This window comes from Nyctibius grandis, chromosome 2, assembly GCF_013368605.1.
Source record: "Nyctibius grandis isolate bNycGra1 chromosome 2, bNycGra1.pri, whole genome shotgun sequence".
NCBI classification, from domain to species: Eukaryota; Metazoa; Chordata; class Aves; order Nyctibiiformes; family Nyctibiidae; genus Nyctibius; species Nyctibius grandis.
Window position 1 is genome coordinate 107,112,336 of NC_090659.1, and position 12,623 is coordinate 107,124,958.

At 40.5% G+C, this 12,623-nt stretch overlaps 1 protein-coding gene across 3 annotated transcripts in view; it reads left to right on the forward strand.

Annotated features, from left to right (window-relative positions):
- XPO4 (exportin 4) overlaps positions 1 to 9,024 on the forward strand; it is an 88,074-nt gene extending 79,050 nt beyond the window's left edge. For 2 of the 3 annotated variants that reach the window (XM_068421872.1, XM_068421887.1), the window contains one exon: positions 692 to 9,024. In XM_068421872.1, the coding sequence (XP_068277973.1) occupies positions 692 to 889 (198 nt within the window). In that variant the 3' untranslated portion in view covers positions 890 to 9,024. The remainder of the gene's footprint in view (positions 1 to 691) is intronic. The other variant, XM_068421876.1, reaches the window with a different exon arrangement.
- The last annotated feature ends 3,599 nt before the right edge of the window (positions 9,025 to 12,623 follow it).

The following is a 12,623-nucleotide window of genomic DNA, read 5'->3' on the forward strand; positions in this document are numbered from 1 at the left end:
TCATGGTGTGTCTACCCCCACCCAAGCCCTTCACCAGTAGAGTTGAGGGGACTGCCATTCTGGCTCCCGTGTCCTTCACGCTTGCTCCCAGGGCTCAGTAGTCACTCTGGACTTGCTCCAACTCTGTCTTGGCAGTGTCCTTTTAGTCACGTTTAACATGTTTCTTTGTCTTCTGTTTCTGTCCAAGTAAGCATGAGAATAAGTGGGAAACTCTTCGAAAGGAATCTAAGCTGTCTGTCCCGGGGAGGGGAATCTAGAGAAGGGAAGACCTGTGGGAGGCAGGGTTGGTAGTGCGTGCCGAACACAGGGCAGGCGTAAAGAAAGAGAAGTGGGCTTTGCAGGAGTAAGCCTATGCTGAGTAAGAGCCAGAAGACACTTTGAAGGGTGTGCCTTAAAGTTTTCTTCTCACTCTGCACTGCAGAGTACTGTACCTAGCTCTAAACGTTTCTTTAGCTGTACTAAAAAAACCTGGTCTGACTGAAGGACTTTGTCTGGTTTAGAGGTAGGTGAGAGGCTGCAGGTCCACAGTCGCTTGTGGTATCTTAGGCAGTGAAACTGGATAACGGGTGGAGAGATACTGATAGTTTTCTGTCACAGCCTTGATTCTGGATTTTGTCCTGATGAGAGAAGTTGTATACATTGTATCTTTTTTTAAAAAAAAGAAGTTAATAAGTTTCTTTTTATTTAACAGGCTGAATATTCAGAGCTAGTTGAAACATTGCTATCAACTCAACAAGACCCAGTAATTTACCAGCGGTTAGCAGATGCCTTCAACAAGCTTACTGCAAGCAGCACTCCTCCTACACTGGACCGTAAGCAGAAGATGGCCTTCTTAAAGAGTTTAGAAGAATTTATGGCAAATGTTGGTGGACTTCTCTGTGTAAAATAAACAACAAAACTCTATGCCTAATTTAGACCCTTTCTGCAAAATGCACTGAGAAATGCTGAACGCTGACTAAATCTTGTACCTGTCTCTGGGTTCTTTACAGCCATCTCAGATTCTAGAGAGCCTGGAAGTTTGAACATAACACAATGGAATATGAGAGGTCAACTTTGAATCAGCTTCTGCTATTATGTGTTAGCTGCAATCTGTCATACTTGTGTGTGGGAGAGAATGAACAGAAAATTTTAATTTCATTTTTTTCCATATAAGTGCAAACAGATACGGGCACAATGAAAAATAAATGCAGTGCCTTTCCCCCCGCACTGGTTTAAGATATGAGTGGCCAGATAAACGTACAGATTTCTTTTCTACTCAAAATCATGTTAGAGTGTGATGCAGATACATATAAAGCTCTAAACAGTTTAGCTGATTTTAAGCTTTATTTTTCCTCTCTTAAAGTTTGAGTTTGTGTTCCAATGGGGAAGAAAAACCAAATGGTGTTTTAACTTGTGTTTAGTTCTGTTTTTCTACATCAACCTGACATTGCATATGTAATGCAATGCAAGTTTTTACATTATGTTCTGCTGCCTAAAGTTCAGAAAAAAAAAAAGGTGTATATTTTTGTTCCCCTAAAATGAACTTTAGGAACTGTAGCCATTTCATTGCCTTAATTTAAAAGGAAAAAAAAAAAGCTCATATACTTTAGATAAGAAATTTAAGGCAAGATTTGACTCTTCAGAGTTGGTTTAGGATGTTGGCATTAAGCTGCTGTGTACCTGTTGCAGCCCTTTGTGTTGACGTGTCATTTTGGAATGAGTGTCTAACGCAAGGTTCATGTGTAGTTTTACTTTCAGTATCTGTTTTGGTTCATACCCCGGTTGCACGCAACTGCAATGTATTTCTACACTGAACTGTTTGCTTAAGCAATAAGAACTCAAAAGGTGTAAATTACTGGCAAACCTTTTAAAGTTGGGGCATTAGCTAAAACAATTATGCTAGAACAGGGCTGTCAAACCCTTTTACTCAAGGGCCACATTTGTTTGACTCGAGTCAAGAAAGGTAATTGGGATGTGTAGGGCTGTGGGGGATTTTTGATTTTGCTGAATCTAGCTCCACTTCTGCAGAACCCTCCCAGCTGCTCTGCTCTTGCTTGGTTTTTATATCAGCACTTTAGCTATTACGACAGCAGAATATAGTGCCCTGAGTATAGTGGACCAACAAGGGAGAGCAGCGCACAAATACAAAAGCAAGGCCTGCTTTGTCTCCAGTTGTGAGCCAGAGAAAAATGAAGCAAACACAAGTGCTGCATGTCTAGTAAGATTTTGATTTTTGTGGAAATACCTGGAGGCAGAAGTGGGCCCTTTTGTTTAAGACCTCTGCTAGATTATGCTGTTGAATATTTCCCGTGTGTTTTTAAAATTTATATAAAATGTGCAGTATACACCTTTACATGGCTATGTATAGCATCATGTTTGCAACTCTGTGCCATTCTTCAGCTATTCATCTCAAAATTAGTCACAATAGCCAGAATTTTTAAAAGACATAAATCTAATACTGTGCTATACGTGATCTAAGTTTTTTTATTTTTTAGTTAAATCCATACCTGTCTCAAGCATGGATCCACAAGGCCAAAAATGCCATCTCTTCATTATACTTTTCTCTTTTAATTTATGTGAAAACTGGGCTAGTGCAGATTTACACATAAAAAAGTAACCATAAAACTTTTTAGATAATGTACCTTCCCAGCTAGTATTTTATTTCTAAGATAATTTACATAGTATTTTAGAACAGGGGTATTGTGCTCAGTTTTTTCTTGAAACTCTAATGCTTTTCTTTAAAAGATTTCTCGACTGTGCACTTGCACAAAAGATAATGGTCCTGGGAGATTCCTCTGTTTTTAAACTGTTCTGATGGCTGATTTTTTAAATTTGTCGATGGCTTTTGCTATGTTTTTGAAACTGCTTCTGGAGTTTCTCTGAGTTTGTACATCGGATAGGGCAGCAGTTCTGAAACCTCATTTTGTTCAGATGAAGGGTGTTAAAGCCTGGGAACATAAGCAGCAGTAGGAGCTGCTAGTTTGCCATGATGTGCTCGATGTCAAATATCTAGGCCGAAGTCTTCAAAGAGATCATAGCAAATACCTTCATATTTTTTGAATCTGACTGAATAACTGATACACTCAGTCATTTCTTTTATAACTAGCTCTGTCACTGTCATTTTTTAATCCTAAAGATGGCTCGATATTTAAAAATATTTATTAACTTTAGAATTTTGAAATCCTCTTGCATATTGTGATTGATGAATGGGAGCACAAACTGAGTTAGTAGTCAGGACAAAGTAATATGTGTACCCATTACTTTTCTTATCAGGCCCACTGTGTTGTAACAAGCAGAGACGCACAGCATCTTTTGACTATTAAGACTTGCTAAAGTATGAACGCTTACTTTCAAAGACTAATTTTGAAGGTTGCTTAAAACTTTCCTTTCCCCTTCATTTAAAATTAATATTACATGTTAAAGGGAAACTGTCCTAGTGAGGTTTTTTTTGTAATTTTCCTGCTTGATGTTACGCTAGACAACATTCTGCCTTTCTTGTTTCTTTATTTTTCTTCCATTGTCGTATATTCAACAGAGGTCTTTCCATGCCATTTTATGTTTCTTTTAGAGCAAATGCTAAGATGTCTCTGCTTAGTGACATCCATGAAATTGTTCCAAAACGTTCTGGAAATAAGTTTTATTAGTTCATACTCCTGCTGGCTAGGTGGCTGCTTCTACCTAAGCTATTTGGCTTCTATATCCCTTTTAAAAAAAAAAAAAAAAAAAAAAAATCCTTCAGTGATCTTCTACACATCCAGTTGCTGTAAGTCTAGATGCAAAAGCTCATTCAAGTCCATAGCAAAGACTTACAGACTGGTTTTAGTGAACAGTGAGAGTTGGCTCCACATAAGTGTGCTGAAATTTTAATAGCATCACTGCATTGATTTTCCATTCACTGTGCAAAGTGAATAATGGTTGTAAAAATGCACCTGTTTTTTGAAGGAGGAAAAAAAAAGGCAACTCAAAATGAATTCTAAATGCTGCATGTTATAATTGTAACAAATATATTTCTCTAGACTTTTTTTGCTAAAACAGATTATTGCTCCAGTGTTTTCATTCTGAGACTAGAAATCAAGTAGCTGCTTTCCCATTTTGCCAGCTCCTTCCCCATTGTAATAGCTGGTTCTAATGCTGGCATAATAATTTTCTGTTGTTCAACCCATAATTTTCAGTGCTGGAAAGCATGATCGTCTAGTTGGGTCATGAAATTCAAGACCTTCTTGAAAGCACAGATACATACGGACAGGGAGAAGTGGATTACTACTACATGAAACTTCCACTTTCATGTGCATTTATGCCTTAATTATCTTCCCCGAATTACCACCGGAATCTGCTATTTATTGCCCGGAGGTTTGTGTTTCACTGTTTAGTGATAAAGGGCTCACCGTTTTCCTCAGGAACGAGAAACTTCTTTTCTCAGCGTGTCCAAATCCTACTAGTTGAAAGAGAGTGGTTTGAATCAGAGTCATCTCTTTGATAGTGCATAGCGCTCACTAAAGCCCCAGTGTTTACCTGGGTAAATCCCTTTATATCTAAGCCATGTATTTCTAGAAAATAAGCTTGCTCAGAGCAGTCAGTTGCCCATTTAAAATCTAACTCTTTGAAAGGTTAAAAGCAAATTCTAATTTGTGATCTGTAAAACTATTCAAAAATAGAAATTGCAGCATTTCTCTGGTAAAATACTGGTAAAGTAATTTCAGTTTCAGTTAAATAATTACATAAGAAGGGGTGTTTTTTATGGAAGTAGCTTGATGAATATAAGCGCAGGAGTAGGAGCCAGGCTCCTCTGATTTTGTATCAGTTTTTCCACTGGATCCTCTGTGGCCGTTGGCAAGGTGCTGGGACTGTGTTGTTAAAATAGCGATAATACCTACCTACCTCACAGGGATGTTGTGAGGATTAGCTTATGCCTATAAAATACATTGAGGATCGGAGATGCTATGTAAATATTAATATTTTCATTTTAGTTTTGTGAGGTGTAAGATTTACTGTCATGAAAACAGGAGATTTTCATAATTATAAAGCCCAGTAGAGGCAGCAGTGGTGCAGTATTCCCTAAGGCTGGTCCACTGCAGTACACTAATGCTTGCTGTAAATTGTTGTTATTTCAATTACAGCCAGTTGAAATTGTGGCGGCTTCTTAAATAAGATCAGATTCCCCACCCGTGTGCCTCGGTTCTGGTCTAAATAGTGAGAGAACAGCTGCTAGTTATTCAGGCTTTGGTGCCTCTACTTGTGACAAGTGCCACTTGTGGTGGTAGGGTTTTTGGTTTGGTTTGGTTTTGGTTTTGGTTTTTTACACCTTTCTGCAAGGAACAAACACCACTCCTTTCTCCCATATCTGTTCCAGTCATTCAGTATAACTAAAGCCTAATGATACCAATTAAAATTTAAAGAGCCAGTCCCGCCCCTCCTGTAAATTTGCTTTTAATATGAGTAGATTGTGCCCTCTTTGCAGTAAATGAGATTAATGCTTTCTAGCACTAATCAGGAAGCAAATAATGAAGTGTGATTTACTCCAGAGCCTTAAGCTCTCGGCTGTCTTACAAAACTCTTTATTCAATATGAGATTTCTCGGGGCCTTAGCAACTGAGAAGTAAGATGTCCCTGGCTTTCCCTTCTCCCCAGTGAATTAAACTAGATTCTGCTTTTCCATTTCTTCCCTTTCCCTGTCCTGCTTTTCCTGTCTTTTTAAGACATGCTTCTAAAAGATTTGGAAGACCCCTCCAACCTCAAGGGAAAGATACTACCCATCTGATTTTTTCCAGTCTATTACAGCTTGATACTTGAAATGGTTGAAATCTTTTCTAATAGCATTCCCCAGCACATTTCAATCTCCCATTGAACCATTCTAGAGCTTATAATTACGAAAAAAAGAGATTATCCTCTTTTATTTGTTCCCTTTGTGCAAAATAAGGAACCTCCATGCAGTGAACATGCAGTTTTAAGGCAATAAATGCTAGTACTGCTGTTGGTCAAGTGTGTAAATATTTTAAATGTATAATTCAGTACTATCTTGAGTTTATATACTAAAAACGCAGGGATTGAAGTGCTAGTTGATTTCAAGTATTGTTTTACCTGTACAGTTGAAGATATGAAGTTACATAGAAATATTTCACAATTTGTTGCAGTAAGACTTGGGAAATGGCTGTGTAATCAAGCCTTATCACAACTGAATTTTCAATTTTGAAATGAACACTTTCTGTATTTTTAAGATCCATAAGCAGGAGGAGGATAAAATTGTTTTCCACTAAAGACTTTTATTATTTTGTTTTGGCCATGTGTGATTTGTGTGTATTCTTGTTTAATATTTTTCTAAAATCTCACCTGTGTTGAATCCCTGAAACAGCATTTGTTATACCTCCTTATGGTAGCAACAAAAATAGGAATGTTATGAAACTTTGGGCTACACATTGTGCTCTTTGGCTACTGTGAGTGCGCAGTAATTCAGTTAAAGTTGATGGGGCAAATTTAATTTACATCAGCACTTAAGGCATGAGTTTGTCCATCAACAGAAAAAAAAAATGTGATTAGGTGTGCGACAGGAGTATCTCACACTGGACTACAATTACCAGAAGTAGCTGTGAATATATAATCAAATTAATCTTTTTCCCCATCCTTAAAAAAAAAGTTTAATGATGACTTTTCAGGTCACTGTTATTGGTGGTGTTTGTCTATCCAGAAGGAATACTGATTTCTGAGTCTTGAATTTTTTTTGTGTAGATTCAATCTAAACAGTTTCTGGTGGTATCTGGCACGGAAATGTTCTCCAAGGTCATAATCTGTTCCCATGTAAGGGACATCCAACAGTATGTTACTTCATCTATATCCGAAAAGTTCAGTTAAAGGCAGCAGTTCCTAATGTGCTAGAATACAATTACATTTGTATAAACTACAGCTATTTTCTGTTGTTCCCCTCTTAATTTCATGCACTCACATATTTAAAAAAACAAAATAAATGAAAAAGCTTCACAAATCCTGAAAGTAAAACTACGCGACAATTATGGTGGTGGCAGCTTGCTATACATCGTGGCTGTGTGTATCACTAGAATTTTACTGGTTTCAGAAGTAAAATTATTGCAATTATATATTTATATTGGCGTGGTGTAGTTCAGTGAGCATTTTGGTGAAGGACAGAAACATTTAAGGTAATTTTGAGGAAATCCCTGAAAGCAGCTGGTAAGATTAACAGCAGCAGCATATCCAAGAGCCTTTCATGTAGAAAATGGAACTATTCTGCTTTACCTTAAATATGAGGTCTGGAATAAACTTGAATGATTTGGGTACAAAGCCTTTATTCACACTTGTTTGTGTTAAGTGTATGCAAAACCCATCAATTTTGCCATTATGAAACTTATATTTGCTTCAGTCATGAGTGGTGGAGTTGGTGGTGGTTTTTTTCCTTCACTGATTTGCCCTGTATTATAAGCAGAAAGGTAGGAAAGCTCAGCCTTCCAGGTGGAATTTGTCTGGCAGATCAACCAAGGAGGAGGTCATACATGAACTGGAAGAGGGGAGGAGGGGGAAAAGAAAGTAAAATGTTTACAACCTTATGTGAAGAAAAAAAATAAAGCAAGCTACTGTGTAAGAAGAAATCCATAATACAAGTTTTATTGCATAACTGGGTAACCCGTGTCATCCTGACAAGGGTTAGTAAAAGCCTGCCCTTTCATCAACGCATTTTTGGGGGAAAAGAGGAAGTGCTATTTTGGAATTGTGTGAAATGCGGTACTACTGGTGTGAGTTTTGTTAATTAAATAATAAAATCTTCTTTATTTTGGGAAACATTCCAGACAAATCGACATCTCGGAAGAGAACGCTGAAGTTAAAGTTACCCACTGTGACTGATACATAACTCGTCGTTCGTTTTTCTCCTGTCTATATTTGGATCTCATGGAACAACTGTTTTCACTTCACACCTATCAGACATTACCAGGTGTGATTTTTCTGACACTGTGTTGCCTTTGCAAGTTGGAGTCAGGCAGAGCTTCGGGTGTGATGTCCTTCCCTTTTCCTTCCCCTCTGGGTCTGGCCCACTATTCATGGTTGCGAAGGCGTGAATGTTTGATTTGCTTTCACTTACTGCTTTGGATGATGCAGTTTGGGTTTGTGGCATAGTCAGACCGCTTCAAGTCTCTGTGTTTGGTGTTTACTGAATGAAAGTCATCACTAGACTCCAACACAAGTATTGATTTGAAAGCCTCATTCATAACTTGGTTTAATAAGTTGTCAGGACATTTGCTTTAATTTTAGAACTGCACCGATACTTCTAATGGTCTTTTGTTCATTCAAATGATTGTTGTAACTCGGGAAAAAAAAACCCAAAGCCAAAACCCCACCACCACACTGTGGAGCCTTTAAGGAAGATCACTGATGTCCTCACACAAGAGCAACACTACTCTGGGGAAGGCTTACATTCTTCTGCAACTTTAAGGAAGGACTGTTCTTCTGAAGTACTTTTTGCCTGCTTTTAGGCTGTTATGCACTTTCATGATTTCTTAACAAACTACTGTTAAAAATGTACTGTAACATGGATTTTGATAAGCGCACATGTATTTAAACAATTCACTCAACCTCAGGAAAGCTGGAAAAATCGGATACCTGTTTTGTATCTTGATTGAAATGTTTGTTACCTACATCCCTTAAGATGGCCAGATAATGTCTAGATCCTGTGAGTGTAACTATTTAAGATACCAGTATAGTCTGTAAAAGGAGGACAGTGTAATTTTACTGTAGGGACTGAGAAAATGGTGTCCTTCTCTTATTTTTCTTAGAGGTATATACAGTCTGAATCGGAGTTTCAAAAGCAAACAACAGTGATAAACCCCACTTACTGTTCAGGAAAAAAAATGGTTTTTTCTTAACACTAGCTTATTTCTATTTTCTTTCTTCTCCTTAAAAAGTGTGTGTGAAATAAGTGCAGAGGTATGTGTAGGAAAAACTGTAAAGTCTGCTGCTGTACATAATGTTTGCTACTTGACTGCATTTTCTGTTTCACTTTAATTTTACTGGTTTTGCTAAATATATTTTATATATTTTCCTTCCTGCTTCTTGTGATGGCAGAGTGATTACATCTTTGGGGGGAAAAATCAAAAACAACCCTGAGAAGGCTCTGGCCAGAAAATTCCATCAAGTTTGTATGTTAGCATGTATCTCAGGGCATTTTTTTGAGAAAATATAAATCAGGGGCAATATGGCATAGTAAAATCAATGGGGATATTAGAACATACGAAGGTGGGGATACTGGTAATTCTTTTTGCGTTTTTTTTTTTTAAAAATTACTTCTAAAATCCATTAAAAATATCAATACCACTAGGTGGTATTAAGTGACTAGTGGTCACTGAAGTAAAAGGTTTTTCAATCTGAAGACACTAGGCCCTCTTTGTGGTCCCTGAATTACTTCCCAGGGATCCACAAAGCCTGGCAAAATAGAAGTCACTGTGATCATGTATCCCTGTAATATTGCTAAGAAGATTTGCATCTCCAATACAGAAAGAGTCGGGAGTCCATAAACTGAGGATGAAAACTTACCACTGTACTTGAATTCAGAGAGCGACGGCAAGCTTTTTAAAAGGCTGGCTGATCATCTGTCCTACCGCGTGACCCAAGGTCTCGGGAAGCTGGGATGCACCTGGCCTGCAGAGCTACCCCGTGGGGCTCTAACAAAGTTTTATCCCACATCTATAGGAGAACAACTCCGTATTGAAAGAAAAAGTGCAGTAAGCCTCTCTTACAGCGATGAGGTGTTGCAGGTTGTTCTGCAAGTAGAGTATGTTGGGGGGAGAAAAGCTATTAAGAAATTATTAGACTTAATGGCAATGGCAGAGATTCTACAATTGGAATTTAATAATCTGTTTTCATATTAGTTAAAACTGATGATACTTTTTCTTATGGCTATGGCTTGTGTTACAGCAACAGGACTCAAAAGTATAGACTTTCATTGATAAAGAAAAAATACAATAGGCTATAAAATAAAAACTTAAACACCAAAACACAAAAGCCTTACGAGTAACAAGTTCCTATTACTTTCCAGGGCAGAACTCTGTTTTTAAAAGCACTGTTTCATGCTCTGTTCCTGATCTGGTCCGACATAGAGTACTGGCAAATGTATTAGTAAAGTAGCAGTGGTCTATGTCGTCAGGTTCCAGTTTTAGAGGCACCAGCCTCACTGCTGTGTTTCAGCGAAAAACATGGGTCTGTCAGCAAAAGGATAGGGGAGAGAGGTTAACTAGAAATACCTTTCTGCAAAAAAAAAGATCAGGAAACAATAAAACCTGATTATTACTAAGAAATTTCTAGCAGGGTGCACTTTACAAGTGTTCACCTATTTTGTGGTTGGTTTGCCCTCACCTCCCAAAGAAATTGTATTGCAAGATGTAACCTGTTTTCCTTCCCACAGGGTCACTCCAGCTCCTCCTGAGCTTTCCTTCTAGAACCATCTTGTAATGCGGATTCAAGCAAGGTCTTGAGCTGTCTGTTTGCTGCCAAGTAGTATCTGGTATCATAACCTAAACAGTGTCACCCTGCCTGCCCCCACAAGCCCCCGCACAGCCCTGTGCCCTTACATGATCTCTGTAACCCTCCTGGTGAGAAGGAATCGCTTGTCACAGCAAGGACTGTTGCTCTAGGAAATCTGGACTGAGAGTATGTGTCTGCCCAGTCTCCTCTATCCTTTCATTATTTTTCATGTAAAATGCTTTACAAACATGCATGAAATGCATGAATGCAAACACGTGTTCTACTTCTTTGTAGAATCTAAACCAGATTTCTACTGCACTCAGTAGTGTTATGCAGGTGTCAGATAACTGTCACTTTTCAGCAATGCAGGAAAATTTTTTTTTTTTTATTTGTTCATTTTAAATTACAACAGTGGTGGTAACATGAATGGATAGAGGTGCCCCCTACGTAGGATAATCCTTTTTTCGCAAGACCTTTCGAAGAAGCCAGAGGGGGTAATGCACTGAATGCCAGATCCAGACTATTTGCAATTCATTTAAAAACAAATGGAAAAGCCCACAATCCTCTACTGTCATGCAAAGCCTTGTTTCTAAACGGAAGAGAGAGGGAGGTAAAAAGTATAGAGACGCGAAGGAAAAATTGGCCTATCCCCACATCCTGCTCTGGCAAGAATATTCTATTCCTGCTGCCTACATAAGCTGTGCTGCAAAAATACTTCATCAGAATTTAGTATTTCTGTATTCCAAAGAAATAGTTCTGTGCTTCTTGTAGGTGTGCTGTGCTGAGCCCGGGACTTTTTGTTCAGCTCCAGTGAAGTGCCACAGATAAAGATTCAACAGGTTGTAGGTAAAATAGCAGTTTCTTAATCAACTCGTTGCTGATAGAAACATCTAGCTCTGGAGGATGTGAGGGGAGTCTGCTGTTGGGTTAATGATAAACAATCTGATGGGCCACCTTCTGTGAGCTGGTTTATAGGAGAGTCACTGAACAACAGAAAGACAATGTTATGAAAATGCTGTTTACAAATTATCAGGGCGAGACCAGCCTCTATAAAGAAGGAATGAAAAAAAAGAAATGGGTGAGAAAGTTGTTAAGATTTTGTTTTGGGCAGCATGAGATGACAAGAAGTGCCAGACAAGCGTGTTGTGCCTGCACAACATGAGGAACAGGGGAATGGGAAGTTTCTATTCCTGAAGGGAAAGATGCAGTCAATTAATTGAAACAAGGAATGTAGTTTAAAACTTGCTGTCTTTTGAAACTAAGAAGCAGCCCGACTATGCAAGAAAGGGAGCTCGTTCCTCTCCTATGAAGACAGGCTCGTAGTTGAAGTTGGGGCTCTTCAGCCTGGACAAGAGAAGGCTCCAGGGAGACCTTCTAGCTGCCTTCCAGTACCTGAAGGGGGCCTATAAGAAAGCAGGAGAGGGGCTTTTTACAAGGGCATGTAGTGATAGGATGAGGAGGAATGGTTTTAAACTGAAAGAGGGTAGATTTAGATTAGATATTAGGAAGAATGATGGAACATTCAGATGAGGAACAGCAGCCCGGGGGGCTGGGCTGGCGCTGCAGGCCGGAGCTCGCGGCTTTTCAGCGCTCGGCATCGAGCTCGAGACACCTCCGTGACTCCTCAGTCTGACACGACTGGCTACTGTGGGTGTCCAACGTGAGGTATGTCCCGCCCAAGACTTCAGCTGAGCCTTTCTGCAGGTCGCTCTCAAGCCTCCCGGACTACCGCAGCTAACGAAGGCTCCCCCCGCTGCCGGCGGAGCAGCGCCCCGGCAGCCCCCTCCAGCGGCGGCGCCCCAGGCCAGGCGCCTTCGGCCGCGGCTCGGCGGACACCAGCCAGGGCGTGTCGGCGGTCGGGAGGGGCACGAGGGGAGGATGGGGCCACCGCGGCGGGGGTGGGGGCAAGCGGGGCGCCCCGCGCCCGCCGCCGGTACGGGCGGACGGCGCCGCCTCAGCCCGGCCGCCCTGTCAGCGGGGACCGGCGGGAGCGGGAGGCGGGGCAACTCCCGGCCCCGCCCCGCCCACGGCCGTGTGGTGGCCGTTCCAGCCAATGGCTGAGCAGCCGCTGGGCTCACCGCCCCGCCCCTCCCGGCCGAAGTCCCCGGCAGGGGGCGCGCGCCCCTTGGCCGGCAGCGCTGCGCGCGGCGCTGGGGAGGGGAGGGGAGGGGCGGGGAGGAGAGGGG